Source organism: Siniperca chuatsi, linkage group LG4 (genome assembly GCF_020085105.1).
Source record: "Siniperca chuatsi isolate FFG_IHB_CAS linkage group LG4, ASM2008510v1, whole genome shotgun sequence".
In the NCBI taxonomy this organism is placed as follows: domain Eukaryota; kingdom Metazoa; phylum Chordata; class Actinopteri; order Centrarchiformes; family Sinipercidae; genus Siniperca; species Siniperca chuatsi.
Genome location: NC_058045.1, coordinates 3,098,806 through 3,117,506, shown reverse-complemented (window position 1 = coordinate 3,117,506; position 18,701 = coordinate 3,098,806). Strand labels below are relative to the sequence as shown.

The window sequence follows — 18,701 nt, the reverse complement described above, 5'->3', positions numbered from 1 at the left end:
GAGCATCAGCGGCTGCTTGGTTGATAATAAATAAGCTGCTGACAAACTGTCACACCAAAATGAAATTAATATTATAGCACAGCACACTGTATATAAACCTTTTCGTAAGCTTATAATTTTGGTTTATCACAGTCCAGTTTGTTGTCTGTGGAGGAGAGCCAGATCCTGCGCTCCAGTTTAAAGGTCATGTGTTACTTCTCCAGTTTCTAGCTTTTAGAAAAGCTCAGTGGATGAGAAGTATTGACTGAAGTGCTCTGTGGCACAGAAATAACATATGTGAATTATTAAAGAAGAAAACAGCTCGTTAACTGCTACTGCCTTTGTTTTCCAACTGCTTTTGAGTTTTCACAATTGTTATCTTGACTACATGATTGCTTGTATTGTTTATTTATTTATCTATCTGTATACTGAATTACTGAATTATTTTGTTTCTTTGACATACAAGAAGGAGGACATTAAATCACACACAATTACAAAAATGTAATTTGGAATGACACAATAAAGTTACATTTATTGTTGCACATTTTAATTTGTGCACCAGTAATTTAACCTCCAACTGGTGCGTTAAAGTTTTCTAGCATGACCACAAGAAAAAAGTCTGTTTCACTGTGTTGCTGTATAAGTTGAAATGACAACAGACTTTACATTGAAACTGAACTGAACTAAACTCAGTTAGTGATTATGGACCTGCATCATTTCAATGTAAATCTTTCATTACTTTCATAGAAAAGGAAACAGCGCAGTCAGAATTTTCATTATCTTAAGCTGACTTCTTCATAATTGACATTGGCATACATAGAAAGACATCCACAAACAACAAAATAACAGCTACCATTGTTTTTTAAGGGACAACCTGATCATCTGTCTTCTACCACTTTTTATGTGTTTCTGCAACATAAATATGTGTTCCTTGTCAATGTCCACAACCAAATGATGTACCCAGAGGGTCTTCTTCTAATTTATTGCTGCCGCCTAGTGTTCATGCACAAACACTGCACTTGTGCGGTCAGTGCAGGAAAAAAAGAAGCAAGATTGAACATATTGAGCGCCCTCTTTTTCATTTTGTTGGGAATTTTACACAGATTCCCTGAGGAAATGTTGAAACCATTTACTACAAAATCCACATTTCTTTAATGTTAAATAATAACTACACAATTTGACACTGTAAAATGTAAAATCATTGCTGTGTTGATGCTCATGATAACCCTTTTATCTGAAGTGAAAATCAGTTTTAAAAAATTAAATTGAATTAAATTCAGCTTTTTAAATTTATAGGATGAAATAACGTGACAAGTTTGGTTTGCTGCCAGCAACAACTTTACTCAATCGATCACTGATTTGAAATCGGGGCTCTGCTGTTTTCCCTGACGTCGCTTCCAGGAAAATAAATCAAGTTAGGATCAGCGCACAGGCGGAGGAAACAAGACATTTTCAAAAGCAGAGATGGTAAGTATGAATGAAATGTGAAGTACAACGATCAAGTCAACATTATATAATATGTCTACACGGTAAATACATCGTACAACGTGTTCATGTAGTATAACTTTTTAGAAAACGGGGTTCATTTACTCACACGAAGCTAACGTTAGCTAGCTAACTTTTGACTACACTGTGAGTAAGCAAAACACCTTCAGTAACTGCTAACGTTAGCTGCATGGATGCCAGCTAAATTACGTGCGTCCAAAGAAACGGTTCACGGCTAATACTTGTTAGATAATATCGCATGAAATAATGTTTATAATTAACCCAGTTTATTGTCAATTAGCGCCAAATAAAGTATTTTAATTGCGTCACTAATTAGTTTGCTGGTTAGATAGTTGACAGGCTAACTCAAAGTAGCTAGCAGCCGTTAGCCAGCATAGGCTGAGTTAGCATGAAATTGAGGTGTCATGTCTTACTTTCGTTTTCCATCAGCTCACCGGCCTTTGGCTATTAAATTATTTTGTGAGCCCAACACATAACTCCAGTCACTGTGATGATTCGTCAGACTTTCGTGCAGTACAGTAGTCATTTTATCCAGCTAATGTCAGCTAATTTTCCGCAGGACTAAATTAAATTGCTAACGTTACCCAGCGCCGAACATCACTATGAGTGGCTGTGCACAAAGCTGGGCTTATCAATTATTAAGTCGAGGTAGTAATTTAAAACCCGAGTCTAGAAAAGTCCAGGCTGTTAACAGGGTCAGAGCTTTGTGTAACGTTAGTCGGAACTTAGAGTCCGTGTGAAATAACGTTACTCTGTAGTTGAGGAAAACCGCTGATAATGCAGGACAACTATGTAAGCTCAGCTCTTGTGTGTTATATAATAATTACAGTGTTTTGTTTTAAATGTCACTTGCAAATAATGGCTTTTTATCTTTAGTTCCGTAATCAGTACGACAACGATGTGACAGTGTGGAGCCCACAGGTAAGTCGTTGTTTGCCTTAAACTCTGTCACTCACTGACTTTACAAAGAAAGTAAATGTCTGTGTATCACATCCCATATGTTAACAAAGTTATTCATGTTGGTCCAGGGCCGTATTCATCAGATCGAGTATGCCATGGAGGCAGTGAAGCAGGGTTCTGCAACTGTAGGACTCAAATCCAAAACCCATGCAGTCCTGGTTGCACTTAAGGTACAGTCATTCAATGTCTCGTCTGTCAATATTTCTGCTGTAGAATGCTCCCTTTTAACATGTTTTTACTTCATTTAAATAACGTTTCGAGCCAAAATTGGCTGTTAAGTGTTGGCCCAACAACACGTTTTATTTGGAAATACAGCAAAACATGGAAGAAGCTTATGATCTCTGCCATTTAATGGAACATTTAAATATATTATAACACACAAAGACACAACAAAGCATGTAGCAGATCATTAGTGACAGTTGAAGGATAAGTATTAGATCATGCATGATTGTTGTCATGTTTTTGTGTCTCTGCAGAGAGCCCAGTCTGAACTGGCTGCCCACCAGAAGAAGATCCTCCATGTTGACAACCACATCGGCATCTCCATTGCTGGACTGACTGCTGATGCCAGACTGCTCTGGTAGGTCACAGCTGCCTTGATGGTCTGAATAAAGCTTTTCAGTGAACCTGTGAATCAACAAATGTAATTAGTCTTAAATGACACTAACACCCTCGCTCCCACAGTAACTTCATGCGTCAGGAGTGCTTGGACTCTAGATTTGTCTTCGACAGGCCCCTCCCTGCATCACGTCTCGTCTCTCTTATTGGCAGCAGTATCCTTACTACTGTTACCTTGAAGCTCTGTAGTAAAATGTGGTGCTATTTTATTTTTATTTTTTTTATATGTGTGTGTGTGTGTGTGTGTTATCAGTGGTTATATTGGCCTGTTTTCCTTGTGTGAATGAGTGTAACTTTTACTCTATGAAGTAAAATAATTGTAAATGGCAACAGTTATCCTTAACTGAACTTTCAGAAACCCAAATCCCAACACAGAGGTATGGAAGGAGGCCCTACGGTGTTGGACTCCTCATTGCTGGCTATGATGTAAGTTTGCTCACTCAAAAATCTTAATTCTTTTATTTATCTACAGTATTATTTTTGCTTAAATTCTTAGTTCCATGTGAAAGAATACATGTCGTATACATTTTTTTATTTAAAATTTTACCAGAACTTTTGTTAATTTCTTGTGTGTCACCCAGGACATGGGACCTCATATCTTCCAGACCTGCCCGTCAGCCAACTACTTTGACTGCAAAGCCATGTCCATTGGAGCACGCTCTCAGTCTGCACGCACCTACCTGGAGAGATGCATGGACAAGTTCCACGACTGTAAGATGAAATTTCTACTACTAGTCATGTCCACTCATATTTAAAAGAAACCAGTTTTAACTAAAAGCTTTGCAGTAGCAAATTTCGCAATTGAACATAAACGTTTTTGCATCTTTATTGATCAGGTTTTATTTAATTTTTGTTAATGTATTTTGCCTGTCTTAATTATATATGAGATCATGACAGTTTTTGAAATCTTTAAATATTAAATATTTTGGTCATCACCTCATCAGTGTTCTCACAGATCTCATTTAGCAACTGCATAGTTCAAACATGGACAGCCAGAGTACCAGCAGTTGCTGATTGACAAGTGGAAGTACTTGTATTAAAAAGGTATTGTTTTGTTCTCAGGTAATCTGAATGATCTGGTCCAACATGGCCTCCGTGCTCTCAGAGAAACCCTCCCCGCCGAGCAGGACCTCACTACCAAGGTACGACAACTGTCTTCACTCCTATCTGATGTGACATTCTGGTACCCAAATCCCAGCACACAAGAGATCAATCATCTTTGTCTTCATCTGTGTCTTAAATAAGACTTGCACTTGTCCTGCCTATGATAAAATCTGTGTCTGTCCACTATAAGACAGAGCTATGTAACAACTGCCAGAGAGTTAAACTGGGGTGTAGGATATATATGAATCCAAAACGTCACCCAGTAGGCGTGAAGTATGGTTAAATAGCAATTATGTAAATTTTTTTTTTAGTAAAATAAGTTTTTGCACCTTGAATGTTATTGATAACTTCATTGCAGTTGCTGAAAGCAAACCTAAATGGATTCTAAGGAATTGTACAGGATTCAGTCAAATGTTATCAATGCCCAACTCTAGTTGACATTGAGGATGTTGCAATTTTCTTTTAATTGTAATAGTTCACATTTAATTATTTCAGAATGTTTCCATTGGTATTGTGGGGAAGGACATGGAGTTCGTCATTTATGACGATGATGATGTTGCCCCATTCCTGGAGGGACTGGAGGAGAGGCCACAGAGAAAGGTACCTCAAAGTGTGCAAGAATTAATCAAGTCCAGTTTGGACTCATGCTTGGTTTAATTTGAGGAACAACTGTTTTTGTTTTTTTTAAATTATTGTTGTTATTGTGCTGCACAGTGTGACTGATATTAGTCCAAATTAGAACTATGTATGTTCTGAACACTGTTTGTTATATTGCATTAGGTCCACATTAGACAGTTGGCACCTAGTAATATGTCATTCCAGCTCTCACTTTAGTCATCCCCTTGGTAATTAACCAGTGGCATACTGTTAAAATATACCCTAATTTTTGGGGTCAAGGCAAATATTGGAACTTTTTTTTGTGTGTGTGTGGGGAAAAACAAGATTTAAATTTTGCTTTTTGCTTAAAGGTGGGGTATGCGATTCTGGAGAAATCCAATAACATGACAAATATCATGATATAGAGCGAACGACGACACAGCAAGTAATGAAACGAACATTAGCTAGGTTGTGGGTTAGCAAACTGTTCCTACAGTTGCTGCTGTGAAGCTAACAGCCAGAGAGGACAAGACAGTTTCCCAGAGCCAGCAAACCAGCTCCAGACAGCGATACTCGCAACTCTCCTTTTACTATAGCTAACATGTAAAAGACGTGTATTGGATTAGAATTGCATACCCCACCTTTTAAAGGGCATGAAAGTGAAATTTAGATATGCATCTATTTAACACCTCAGATTTTCTGTTCTTGATATTTTTATTGAATATAAATGAATTATTATTAATGTTGGCCAGACCTAAAGTTTGTGTGCCAAACCACCCTTCTGTTTGTGTCTCAGGTTGCCCAGGCAGCAGATGAACCCGCTGCTGGACCGGTATCTGATGAGCCAATGGAGCACTGAGTCAGCCCTGTCATCCACTTCCTGTTATCAGAGAGGGCAGGCACAAACCCAGACCAACCTGACACTTACTGCGACTCACCAGAGAAAGTTATGTGCCACTTGCTAAACTGTTAAATCCAAAATATTCTCTGCTAACATCAACCAATGTGATGTTGCTTTTGTATAAGTAAAGTGTACCATTATACAAGTAATAAAGTCTTTTTTTTGAATTGGGCTGCCACTCTTCATTAAATTAGTTGCCTATTTAATACACATTAGCTGACTCAGAATGAGTGCTACAGCAAAAATGTTTTCAATATCTAGAGGAGCAACATTGCAGGTAACAAATCAGTGGGAGTTTAAAGAGTCTGCACAGCATTATTATTGATCAAGTGACAATTGAGAGTAAAATAAATCAAACTGAAAAACACTGAGGAGGAGTAAGTTGAGCCCAGAAAATGTAAGTTATTCACAGTATTTTAATCACTGATATACATACCCAGGTCCCTTTCTGAATAGTTAATAAATAAATGAATTCAGTTTATAAAAGTAAAAAAAAAAATATTTACAGCACAAGACAGCAGGTTTGTTGGAAGCTTAAAAAATTACCGGTACAGAAGACAAGATTTATCCATCACAAACACTGATGAGAAGACAGGGGGAACTATTTTATGTCCAACAGGTCTTGTTCCCTTTAATTTAGTACAGTGCATTTATTGTATCTCTTCACGCTAAAATTTTCATCTGACACAAAGACCACAGAAATTTAAAATGACTAGTTTGATTGAAGTGTTCTGTTCAAAACATATTCTGACAAAGTTGAGAAAAGGCACAACCACCCCAGTAAATTACAGTGATGTGATAAAAAACTGAATCAGCGCTTCTTGCAGACCCAGCATTCATCAACTGCACAATTTCTGCCCACTTGACATTTTCTAAATTTGTCCTGATCTGAGCTGAAATTACTAACTTCTGGTGTTTTAGAACTTTATCTATTTGTAGAACAAACATGTTTTGAAGTGGCCTGATTCAGTCGTTTGCTAGTCGTTTACATATTTTAAAACCACCTTTAATTCAAGCACTTGATGTGGATAACATGAAATCATTTTACAGGGAAAAAAGCTGATAATTGTGAGGAAAAAGGCCTTAACAGATCAAATATGATGAATAACTCAACACTCCCCTAACAGAACTAAATACTGGGTTTGTTCACATCAAATCTTGACCTAGAGGAGTCCTGGAAGCATCTCCATATTAGTTTAAATTACATTTAAAACTTAATGAATTCATACATTAAGCAAAGTGGTATAATGGTATTTGATTGTGAGTGTTTTATAAATGACACCCCTGTTTTTTCTTGAGAAATATCTTACGTGTCAGAACTTACCATAAACTATACTTATTCCTTTTTTAGCCAATGGATAAAGCTGGCAGTGATATAAAACAGTACCCCAAACACAAGTTTTCTCACTTATTGACTTCAAGTAAAGGTTAACAAGGCTGGCAACACATTTTCATGCATGCTTTCATGCTTCTGCCCATCTGATAACAGATTTCAAAAAAGAAGCTGTCCTCACAAACACCAGGCCCAGGTTTGAGTTTATATGCAGTCATGTTGGAAGTCAGTGTGAGGCTTTCTTTGCTCTCCTCTTCTTAGTCCTCCGTCTGACCGCACTGCAAGTCGTTTCTATCTCCGTCGACCTGGTGAGGTCCTCCAACTTCTCCTGCTCCATCGTGGACGTCATCTTCAGTGTGAGCTCCAGCTCCTTCAGGACTCCAGCCAGGTCTTCCGCTGGGACACCCAGATCGATTTTACCACGATTGTCCACCCTCTCATTTCTGCCTAAATCACTCTCTGGCCCCACATCCTCTTCACTTACTGCTGTAACATCAGATTCCCTCACAGCGTCTTCATTCAGAGCCTCCGCTTCCTCGGCCTCTCCTCCACCTGTAACGTCCCCAGGAATGTTTTCCAGGTCGGCCCCATCAGCTTGTGTCGTCTCAGCCTGTGTCTCTGTCTTTGGACTGTGGTGCTGCTGACTGTGCTGACAACAGCAGCGGGAATGTTCCCAGTACTGCTGAGGCTCCTCAGGATAATCTGAGGACACGTTAGAGAAATTTAATGAGTCATTCATTGATCAGCATTTCCTTGATAGACGTATGTACCTGGGTGTATGTCAAAAATCCATTACCTGATTTAATCTAGGAACTTGCAATTACAACTGATTAATACAGTGTAATCAATATTTGTCCAGCTGTACTGTGTCTGGAGTCTGACACTAGAACTTGTAATACCAAAAACTACATTTTAAATCTGAACATAATCTACAGAAAATCAGACTATGGTTTTGTACTCCTCAGTTTTTCAGTATAACTTTGCAACTGAAATTTGTTTCTTGCCCACTAACTACAAATCATTTGTACTATACGATTTTTCCTGCCATCCAGGCAGCCACTGGTTTCAGTTCATGCAAATACAGAATCAAAATCATGACTAAGTACAAGCTTAGTAATAGTATTTGAATTCAAACCTGCTTTCTTTTTAGTTTAGAGAGGTTTGGAGTATGATTTAAATTTTGTTTCATATTCTCATTATTATCTACCCAGGATCTTTGTCAGTGTTTTGGTTCATTTTGTAAAAAGAAGAGTTTAATGAATTCTTTAGTAAAGCGGTAAAATTAAACACATCAGATAGGAGTGAAGACATTTTGCATTACCTTGTAATTTCCAAGTGCCTTTGTCATTTCAAGTGTTAATTGTAAAAAGTTGAATAAAATGTATAACTTTGAAAGAGACTTTGAAAGATGTTTGAAAGCATGTTGTTTTAATTTTTTGTAGAAAGTTACATTATTTTATTGCATGGTAGCGCAGTTAAAAGAAACTTTGAGATCTCTTCCTCTTCCTTGAAATGCTTTTAAGGAGCATTGAATATTTGAGTATTTTCTGCAGAAAAGCACTGCATGGAAAAAATCAAACCGAAAAGACAAAACATAAAGCAAAGGATCATCTGAATTTGGTTGTTTTGAGCATCAAAAACGTTACTATTAGATAATGGAATTAACCATATGCACTTGAATGCACCAATCCTTTTTGGTGGACATTACTGGTCCCTTAACGTTTTATTTCATACTGTAATAAGATGAAGGGAAACACTGGCTGGTTAGCAGGTGGTACATTATTCTAAAGGAACTAAAAGATGCAAAATGATCCTCTAAGGTGGTGCTATAAGAGTATTTTAAAATGAAATGTGTTCCCGTGGGTAAAATGTAATTATTTTTCCATGCTACATTATAAAGTAGCCACTGTGAGCGTTCATGTACCTTCCCAGTCGTCCTGGGTCTTCTTCTCTGCAGCCACGTTGTCCACCAGCTGGCCCTCCTGCATCACCCGAGTTATCTCCGTCAGCTGCTGCAGGAGGCTCTCCTCCTGATCCGCAGTCACCCCCTTCACCCTGCAACACAGACAAAACTAAACAATCCTGAACATCTTCCATTTTTCTAAACTGTGGAGCAGTTTAGTGTCTTGAATAACTAATGTGAGTGTGTGAAGTCAAGCAGATCTCATTGTTTTAATTCTACCTTAAATTTAAAAAATGTAACCCTCATTAGCCGGACATTTCTTTACTATACTAATATCCTGATCAGCTGATGCATTTTTGGTGGTTTGGGCGCTGAGCACTTTGAATTTTCATTTATAATTTTCCAGGAATACTATTTTAGCACAACAGGTTGATATTTGTGAGGTTAATGTCAAAAAAGAACAGATTAACTTGTACATTTCAAATTTCAAAGATGATTATAAAGCTCTCAAAAGAATAAATACTTTCAAACATCCTGATTACATCCTACCGGAGTAACTAGTAATAAGACATCATTGTATAAAAGGGAGAGAACAAATTGCAGAACCACATAAGGAAAGGAAATTATCCCTGTGTTCATATTTACTTTATGGGAGTGTCACATTCATCTTAATCTTTGCTGTGGAAGAAATTATTGCACGCTTGTAATTAAATTAACAAATAAACAAACAAGCTCAATCAAACAAGTCATTCCTGTCAGGAAAAGAGAGGGAGGAGGCTGAGCGATGAAATCATTCCTCAGTAAAGGCACACACCCACCTGTCAGGGCTGTGGTGGGCGTTGGAAACAATATTCTCCATCACCAACTCCGTTTCCCTCAGTTTCTCCTGCAGCTGAGCCAACTCAAAGTCAGCTGGAGGGCGACAGAAAAAAGTAAAGAAAGACGTTTAAACATAGTCTGAGCTTAAACAAACTACAGACAAAAATCGACCACCACACAAAAGCTTAGGCGGTTACAATCATTTGGAAAATGTATAGTTCTTGTTTTCACAGACTGGGTGGACTGCAGTTCATCTTACTGTATGATGCTTTATGGGAATCATTCACATTAATTCATTTCTCATTACGTTAATGCACTATAAAGATGAATGTCAGCCATAGAGATTTCTGTTACAGAAAATTAATTTTGATTAATTTAAAGGAAGTGTTCATTGATGGCTTTGATGGGTTACATGACTTCCCGCAAAGTGGAAAATTCACTTTTTCTAAAGCCTTTTACTCATGTGACCGACATCTTTTCCAGTTGTGTGATAACTAATTAACTTTATTATATCAAAATTGTGAAGCTCTTCTAGTAAGCATGATAACACTCTTTTTGCTCTGTTATTTCTGATTTCAGGGGAATCTCATCAACTTTCAGAGTCCTTATTATTTGTCTTGATGGTATTTTACAGCATTCATCGCATAATAATAACTAAAATATATATACCATCTATACAACACTGCAGCACTGCAAAAGAGTATGTCCTCAGAAAGTTACATCACATTCATTTGGCAGAAATTTTTGTCCAAAAATCAAGGAAAATAAGTGCATTCAAACACTAAAGAAACAAGAGCTAAAATCTTCAGGGCTTCAGTGCAAGTGCCTTCTACTTTTTTTAAAGACATAAGATGGAAGTAAATGCTAAATGTTGCTAAATGCTAAAAGAACGAGTATAATTGATGTTGAATGATACTTACTGATCTTTCTCTTCGTGTTCTCAGACCGAACCGAAGGAAACCTGCTCTCTGATGGTTTGCTGTTCCCCTTAGATGTGATCTAACAGGGAGACAGTAAGAGTTAAAACACTCAAAACACATCAATACAAATCCCACAGCGGAGAATCTGTTTGTATTTAAACCACTTGCAAACTGACAATAATTTTTTCTGCCAAACAGCATTATATAATTTTAAAGTAAACTGTTGTTAATTATTTTTTCTTTATGGTTTTGTTTTACTGAAATTTAAAATACTTTGATACTTTACTATATTTTACTATGAGTCGGGGCCTAAAAATAATTGTCTACAATTGGAATTTGTTTATTCATATTATTAAATGTCTGATCAAAGAATTAATCAAGAAGAAGAAAAAGTCATTAAGATTGCAAATCTGACTGTTCAACACATCAAGCTTTTGGTACTTGACAGTTTTCAGTACACTGCTACAGACACATTTCGGTCAGTACCAAAACAGTATTGAAGATATTTCAATATATATATATATATATATATATATATATATATTTATATTGAGATATTTTTAAGGAATAGTTTCACGTTTGGGAAATGCGCTTACAGTATTCGCTTTCTTGCTGAGAGTTAGATAAGATCAATACCACTCTGAAAACTGTACGGTAAATATGAATCTACTACTATCAGGCGGTTAGCTTAGCACAAAGACTGGAAACAGGGGGAAATAGCTAGCCTGGCTCTGCTATTCTCTCTCTATATAGTTTATCATTCAGAAGCTGTGTTGAGTCGCCACTGTTTCACCTTAAACAGTATGTAGAGGATGTAGAGTAAGATCCCGAATCCGTACACAGGGATGATCTGTCCTGCCAGGTTTGATTTGCCCCCAGTTCCTGCCCCCGTTCCTGCTCCCTTGGCCCTGGAAACGGCCTCTGGGTTGTGGGCTCTGGAGAAGCCGGAGCCTGCAGCCTTCTGGCCTCGACCCTCTGGAGCCGCCTGACGGTGCATCATCGGAGGGAGGCGACCTGAACCTGCAGGGAGGAAAAGACATGTGAGGAGGAGGAGCAGGGTTCACCTGGGAGTCAGCTGGGGGAAAACATGACTGATTCAAAACATAAATAACAGCAGAGTACAACACAATCTGAACAATAAAGGTCATCTAACTTTTATACATAAAATGACTTTTGACACAAATGGACTTCACGCTGATTTCAGTAGGAAAGGTTTTTGTACTTCTTAATTTTTTAAGTCTGCAGCCTCTATTGATCATGTCATATGCTTAGGCTGAAGCTAATGTTTGTGTCCTTGACTTATAGTCGAGGACACAAAAAATATTGATACATACACACTCATTTTGGAAAGATACACACAACTAGATGTCCTTAGTTTAAATATGTTTCCCCATTTACAAATCTTGGCATAGTCTGGACACACACTTTCTGCATCTCATTTAGAGCTTAAACAATTAGTCAATCGTCAGAAACTTAATCAACAACTATTTTGATAATCGATTAATCTTTTAAATCAAAGTTTCAAGCAAACACATCAAACATTCACTATAGTTCCAGCTCTTCAAATGTAAGGATTCCCTATTTGAGAGAGAGAGAGAGAGAGAGAGAGAGAGAGAGAGAGGGGAGGGGTTTGGGGGGCACAATGCAAAGACCATGTAGAATTTTTTTTTTTTTTAGTAGAATAGTAATTATAGTGTTAATATTAATAAATTAGTAATAATAGGAATGACAGCTATAGGAAGGACAATGTCAGCATCAGTAACAGAGCCAATAACAACAACTGTAGTAACAGTTGTCGAGCAGGAACATGGGGGCAGCAGGCGGTCCACAACCACAGACCCTGCAGCTCCGGAGGCAGAAATACCTGCTGAAAGCGACAGAAGGAGAGAGGAGAGAAACGAGAAACCACAGGACTACGGGACAGAGAAGATGTCGAGTTAGTAACATGCAGTAATGGGATAAAAATGCATACATATGGAGAGGGAGAGAAGGAGAGAGGAAAGAGGCGCATCATGGGAAGTCTGCCAGCAGTCTAGGCCTATAGCAGCATAACTAAGGGATGGTTCAGGACCTGATTCCACAGGAGAGGAGCTTGATAACTGAAGGCTCTGGTTCCCATTCTACTTTTGGACACTCTAGGAACCACAAGTAACCCAGCATCCTGGGAGCGCAGTGTTCTTGTCGAGTAATAAGGTATTACGAGATCCTTAAGATATGATGGTGCCTGACCATTAAAAACTTTGTAGGTGAGGAGAAGGATTTTAAATTCTATTCTAAATTTTACAGGGAGCCAGTGCAGAGAAGCTAGTATTGGAGAGATATGATCTCTTTTCCTAGTTTCTGTCAGTACACGTCCCGCAGCATTCTGGATCAACTGGAGAGTCTTAAGAGACTTATTCGGGGACCAAGTAAAATAACTTCAGTTTTGTCAGAGTTTAACATCAGAAAGTTGCAGGTCATCCAGGTCTTTATGTCCTTAAGGCATGCCTGAAGTTTAGTTAACTGGTTAGTTTCATCTGGCTTGATCAATAGATATAATTGGGTATCATCTGCATAGCAATGAAAGTTTATGGAGTGCTCGTAATAATACTGCCTAGAGGAAGCATATATAAGGTAAATAGAATCGGTCCAAGCACAGAACCTTGTGGAATTCCGTGACTAACTTTGGCGTGCACAGGACTCACCGTTAACATGTACAAACTGAGATCGATCTGATTTAAACCAGCTTAGTGCGGTTCCTTTAATGCCAATTACATGTTCCAGTCTCTGTAACAGGATGTGATGGTCAATGGTGTCAAACACAGCACTAAGATCTAACAAGTCCATTGTCAAGTCCATTGTCTGATGCAATTAAAAGGTCATTTGTAATTTTCACCAATGCTGTCTCTGTGCTATGATGCACTTTAAACCCTGACTGAAAATCCTCAAATAAACTATTGTTTTTTAGAAAGTCACACAACTGATTGGTGACTGCTTTCTCAAGGATCTTAGAAAGAAAGGGAAGGTTAGATATAGGTCTGTAGTTGGCTAAAACCCCAGGCTCAAGAGTGGGCTTTTTAAGAAGTGGTTTAATTACAGCTACTTTAAAGGATTGTGGTACATAGCCTGTTAATAAAGACAGATTGATCATATCCAGTAAAGAAGTGCTAATTAAGGGTAAAATGTCTTTAAGCAGCCTAGTTGGAATGGGGTCTAAGAGACAGGTTGATGGCTTAGATTAATTAATCGTCGAAGTCAGCTGAAGAAGGTTGACAGGAGCAAAGCAGCCAAAACACACATCAGACTCTACAGCTGTTTCCAAGGTTCCTGTGTTTAAAGACAAGTCGGCACCAGTTAAAGGCAGGACTTGATTAATTTTTTCTCTAATAGTTAATATTTATCATTAAAGAAGCTCATGAAGTTGTTGCTACTGAAAGCTATAGGAATACATGGTTCAATAGAGCTGTGATTCTCTGTCAGCCTGGCTACAGTGCTAAAAAGAAACCTGGGGTTGTTTTTATTTTCCTCTATTTACTAGCTTACTACTCATCATTATGACTAGTAAGCTGCTCTGGCATTACGGAGGGCCTTCCTATATGTTTTACGACTATCTTGCCAGACTAAAGGGGATTCTTCCAGGTTGTTGGAACGCCATTTCCTTTCAAGTTTTCGTGATGTTTGCTTTAATTTGCGGGTTTGGGGGTTATACCACGGAGCTAACCTTCTTTGTTTTATTATCTTCCTTTTTAGAGGAGCGATAGAATCAAGTGTCGTTCGCAGTGAGCATGCAGCGCTATCAACTAGATGGTCAATTTGGGAGGGGCTGAAATTAATATAGGAGTCCTCTGTTATATTGAGATATAACATTGAATTAAATGCAGATGGGATCGCTTCCTTGAATCTAGCCACAGCAATATCAGATAGACATCTAGAGTAAGAATTTTTGCGTAATGGTGTGTAGTCCAGTAATAGCAGTTCAAAAGTTATTAAATAATGGTCCGATAAATAAGGATTCTGTGGAAAGACTATTAAATGTTCAATTTCAATGCCATATACTAGAACAAGGTCGAGGGTGTGGTTAAAACAGTGAGTGGCTTCATGTACACATGTACAAAAGCCAGTTAAATCTAATAATGAGATAAACGCAGCACTAAGGATATCATTTTCAACGGCCACATGAATATTGAAATCACCTACAATAACCACTTTATCTGTTTTAAGGACTAAACTTGATAAAAACTCTGAGAATTCAGATAAAAACTAAAAGAATAAGAACCAGGAGCGCGGTACACTGTAACAAATAGAATTGGCTGTCGTGTTTTCCAGGTTGGGTGTGAAAGACTAAGAACAACACCTTTTTATCCATCTGGATGGGAAAAAAATTCAATCCGCTAAACCTGTTTCCCAATCAAAACAAAGATGGCCGCTAGCTGCGCTACCCGGATAGGAAACAGAGGCGCACCTTGGGAAACAAGTCGTAAATATTTTTATTTGTGCAGTGGACGGAATATTTTTTCATCCAGATTATTAGACGAGTCTTTGAGGATTCTGAAAATACCTTCAGAACAGCGGCAAGTTAAAACATCGCCGGTTAATTATCTTTTAGAGAAACTGATGGTGACTTCTGTGACCCGGATGTATGCTGATAAGTGAGGCACAAACTGGGGCTACGGTACACCTAGCTAAATCTAATGCAGTCTACAACAGTCATACATACAACAGTCCTGCTATAAATCCCACCCTCATTAAGGCTCTAATGTTCAGTTTTTGTTGAAACCGTTCTAGAGAGGCGTTGATTCAACTTGTATGGTCATTTTGCAGGCTGCGGTTTGTGGTGCTGGTGAACTATATTCCATACTGACAGGTGTTTCTATTATTTTGTCGACCCCATTTATATCAATAAAAGTAGTGCGTGTTAGTTTTACCTGGGGTACCTAATAAACTGGAAAGTAAGTGTATAAATAGAGCCCACATCTAGCTAATAAACTAAAACAGGTGTCTCGGTGGCGCCCTCTTCAGGGAGGAAAACGTAAGAGCAAGGACGATGTTACAACCGGTGACGTACAGTTTACACTGCGGCTTGAAATACCAAAATACTCCTTATATCACAACCTTAAGAGATAATAAATTATAAATCTGAAAAGCCATCGATCTGAAGACATCTTGACGGATAAAGAGAAACCGTGAAAGATGACGCACCCTCCGGCCGCTCAGCAGCATCCTTCCTCCCCCGTGATAACAGCATTTTGGGAAGCAGCAGGGCGACGCACAGCACGAGACACGTCGCGAGGGTCACCTTCTGAAATGTTGACATCGCCATACCGCCGTGTAAATGGTCACCTTTCTGTGGAAAAAAACGATGCTATCTGACAGGTTTACGTTGAGAAAACAGAGGACACGGGAGCTGGTCGATGTCGTTTGTCGTCCATCGGTTGAACTTCCTTGATGACTGGAGGAACGGAAGTGCGCCGGCGCTGTAACTGATGTGTTTCACCACTTGGTGGCGCCAAAGGACTGTAATAGTTTAATGACGCTGTACAGTTGTGGTCAAAAAGTGTTGAGAATGTCACAAGTATTGGTTTTCACAACGTTTGCTGCTTTAGTTTTTATGATGGCAATTTGCATATACTCCAGAGTGTTATGAAGAGTGATCAGATGAATTGCAATTAATTGCAAAGTCCTTCTTTGCCATGAAAATGAACTTAATCCCAAAAAATCATTTCCACTACATTTCAGCCCTGCCACAAAAGGACCAGCTGACATCATGTCAGTGATTCTCTCGTTAACACGGGTGAGAGTGTTGACGAGGACAAGGCTGGAGATAACTGTCATGCTGATAGGGTTAGAATATCAGACTGGAAGCTTTAAAAGGAGGGTGGTGCTTGAAATCATTGTTCTTCCTCTGTTAACCATGGTTACCTGCAAGGAAACACGTGCCGTCATCATTGCGTAGCACAAAAAGGGTTTTCACAGGCAAGGATATTGCTGCTAGTAAGATTGCACCTAAATCAACCATTTATCATCAAGAACTTCAAGCAGAGAGGTTCAATTGTCGTGAAGAAGGCTTCAGGGTGCCCAAGAAAGTCCAGCAAGCACCAGGACCGTCTCCTAAAGTTGATTCAGCTGCAGGATCAGGGCACCACCAGTGCAGAGCTTGCTCAGGAATGGCAGCAGGCAGGTGTGAGTGCATCTGCACGCACAGTGAAGCGAAAACTTTTGGAGGATGGCCTGGTGTCAAGAAGGGCAGCAAAGAAGCCACTTCTGTCCAGAAAACACATCAGGGACAGACTGATATTCTGCAAAAGGTACAGGGATTGGACTGCTGAGGACTGGAGTAAAGTCATTTTCTCTGATGAATCCCCTTTCTGACAGTTTGGGGCATCTGGAAAAAAGCTTGTCCGGAGAAGACAAGGTGAGCGCTGCCATCAGTCCTGTGTCATGTCAACAGTAATTCATCCTGAGACCATTCATGTGTGGTGGGAGTGGGCTCACTCACAGTTTTGCCTAAGAACACAGCCATGAATAAAGACTGGTACCAAAACATCCTCGGAGAGCAACTTCTCCCAACCATCCAAGAACGGTTTGGTGACAAACAATGCCTTTTCCAGTATGATGGAGAACCTTGCCATAAAGCAAAAGTGATAACTAAGTGGTGAGGGGAACAAAACATTGAACTATTGGGTCCATGGCCAGAAAACTCACCAGACCTTAATCCTATTGAGAACTTGTAGTCAATCCTCAAGAGGCGGGTGGACAAACAAAAACCCACAAATTCTGAAAAACTCCAAGCAGTCAGGATGTGGCTTAGAAGTTAACTGACAGCATACCGAAGCGAATTGCAGAGGTCTTGAAAAAGAAGGATCAACACTGCAAATATTGACTCTTTGCATAAACTTAATGTAATTGTCAATAAAAGCCTTTAATACTTGTGAAAAGCTTGTCATTATACTTCAGTATACCATCTGGCAAAACTATCTAAAAACACTGAAGCAGCAACGTTGTGAAAACCAAAACTTTTGACTACAACTCTACAGGCTAAGAATTTAATCCAGATTTTAAAAAATATGTATAGTGTTTTGAGGTGGTGGAAGAAGTATTCAGATCATTTACTTAAGTTTAAGTACCAATAAATTAATGTAATCATACTCAATTACAAGTAAAGGTTCTGCATTCAAAATCCTTGAGTAAAGCATAGAAGTATTATCAGTAATGTACTTGAAGTATCCAAGGAAAAGTACTTGTTCTGCAGTGAAATGTCACCTGTTACTCATATCTTATTATACTTCTACTATAATTGTTGGTCAAATTTATATCCATTTACTTTTTTAATTTCACTATTATTTCACTCACTGGAATAAGGCAAAATGAGTTTGCATGTAACTTAAATTATATGAAAAGTGTTTACAATACACATCTATACACTTTCTGTAATGATCTGTTGATGTGAACTAAACAAATTCAGCATGTGTACTATGTATAATAAATAATCTCTGAGATATATAACGGTTATAATAGTCCAAAGTCCATATAATGGTTATAATATGTAACATACTGAATACATCTTTGTGTATTTTTTAGTTTTCACTTAACTTAAACTAAATATATTTTGTATCTGCAGTACATTTCTGTATTATTCATTTTTCTTTGCCACGGTAGGTGCCATTTTTCTTTTGCGGACACTATGTTACTTTTTATATGTTTAGTCACAGTCACACTGCTATATTCTTCTTTCTATACAATCTTCCTTGTGCTAGATCCTCTTTCTGTACTGCCAGGTCCCATTTTTTTGCACCCTCATCCTCAAAATACAGCTGCTAATGAAGCTTGTGAATAGGCTGTTGTTTTATCTCAGCAATATTTTAACGAAGCATGAAATGTTGAGATTATACCAAGCAAATGTTTAAAGTCCCCCTTACTTATTGTTACCTGGATGTTTGGCCTTCACTGTGTAGAATGATGTATGTGCAGAGTTCGCTACTATATTTGAATATTAATAGATTCTGGAAGGAGAAGATGTAATTTTAAGAATTTGTAAGTAGCTTATTGAACTTATTTTTGTTGTTGTTGTTGTTGAAAAAACAT

At 38.3% G+C, this 18,701-nt stretch overlaps 2 protein-coding genes across 2 annotated transcripts; one reads left to right on the top strand and one right to left on the bottom strand.

Moving 5' to 3' along the window:
- Positions 1 to 1,330: 1,330 nt before the first annotated feature.
- On the top strand, positions 1,331 to 5,832 carry psma1 (proteasome 20S subunit alpha 1). The gene is made up of 10 exons (XM_044192616.1): positions 1,331 to 1,446; positions 2,362 to 2,406; positions 2,514 to 2,615; positions 2,922 to 3,025; positions 3,130 to 3,218; positions 3,419 to 3,489; positions 3,645 to 3,774; positions 4,126 to 4,205; positions 4,663 to 4,767; positions 5,561 to 5,832. Exons 1-10 carry the CDS (start codon positions 1,444 to 1,446, stop codon positions 5,621 to 5,623), a joined length of 792 nt encoding a protein of 263 aa, XP_044048551.1. The 5' UTR covers positions 1,331 to 1,443; the 3' UTR covers positions 5,624 to 5,832.
- A 231-nt stretch (positions 5,833 to 6,063) lies between these two features.
- ric3b (RIC3 acetylcholine receptor chaperone b) lies at positions 6,064 to 18,592 on the bottom strand. Its single transcript, XM_044192615.1, has 6 exons — positions 15,819 to 18,592; positions 11,434 to 11,660; positions 10,641 to 10,719; positions 9,720 to 9,813; positions 8,923 to 9,053; positions 6,064 to 7,700 (listed from the first exon to the last, which is right to left on the bottom strand). The coding sequence occupies exons 1-6, from the start codon at positions 15,937 to 15,939 to the stop codon at positions 7,225 to 7,227; spliced, it is 1,128 nt and encodes a 375-aa protein (XP_044048550.1). The 5' UTR covers positions 15,940 to 18,592; the 3' UTR covers positions 6,064 to 7,224.
- Between the last annotated feature and the right edge of the window lie 109 nt (positions 18,593 to 18,701).

What these genes read in the sequence shown, in the direction of transcription:
- ric3b (XM_044192615.1), bottom strand. Translation starts at nt 15,939, where the DNA reads ATGGCGATGTCAACATTTCAGAAGGTGACCCTCGCGACGTGTCTCGTG. An exon ending in GAACACGAAGAGAAAGATCA is followed by an intron (nt 9,814 to 10,640) that starts GTAAGTATCATT and finishes GTCGCCCTCCAG; the next exon opens with CTGACTTTGAGTTGGCTCAG. An exon ending in GACCCAGGACGACTGGGAAG is followed by an intron (nt 7,701 to 8,922) that starts GTACATGAACGC and finishes ACGTGTCCTCAG; the next exon opens with ATTATCCTGAGGAGCCTCAG.
- psma1 (XM_044192616.1), top strand. An exon ending in CAGTCCTGGTTGCACTTAAG is followed by an intron (nt 2,616 to 2,921) that starts GTACAGTCATTC and finishes GTGTCTCTGCAG; the next exon opens with AGAGCCCAGTCTGAACTGGC. An exon ending in AGCAGGACCTCACTACCAAG is followed by an intron (nt 4,206 to 4,662) that starts GTACGACAACTG and finishes TAATTATTTCAG; the next exon opens with AATGTTTCCATTGGTATTGT.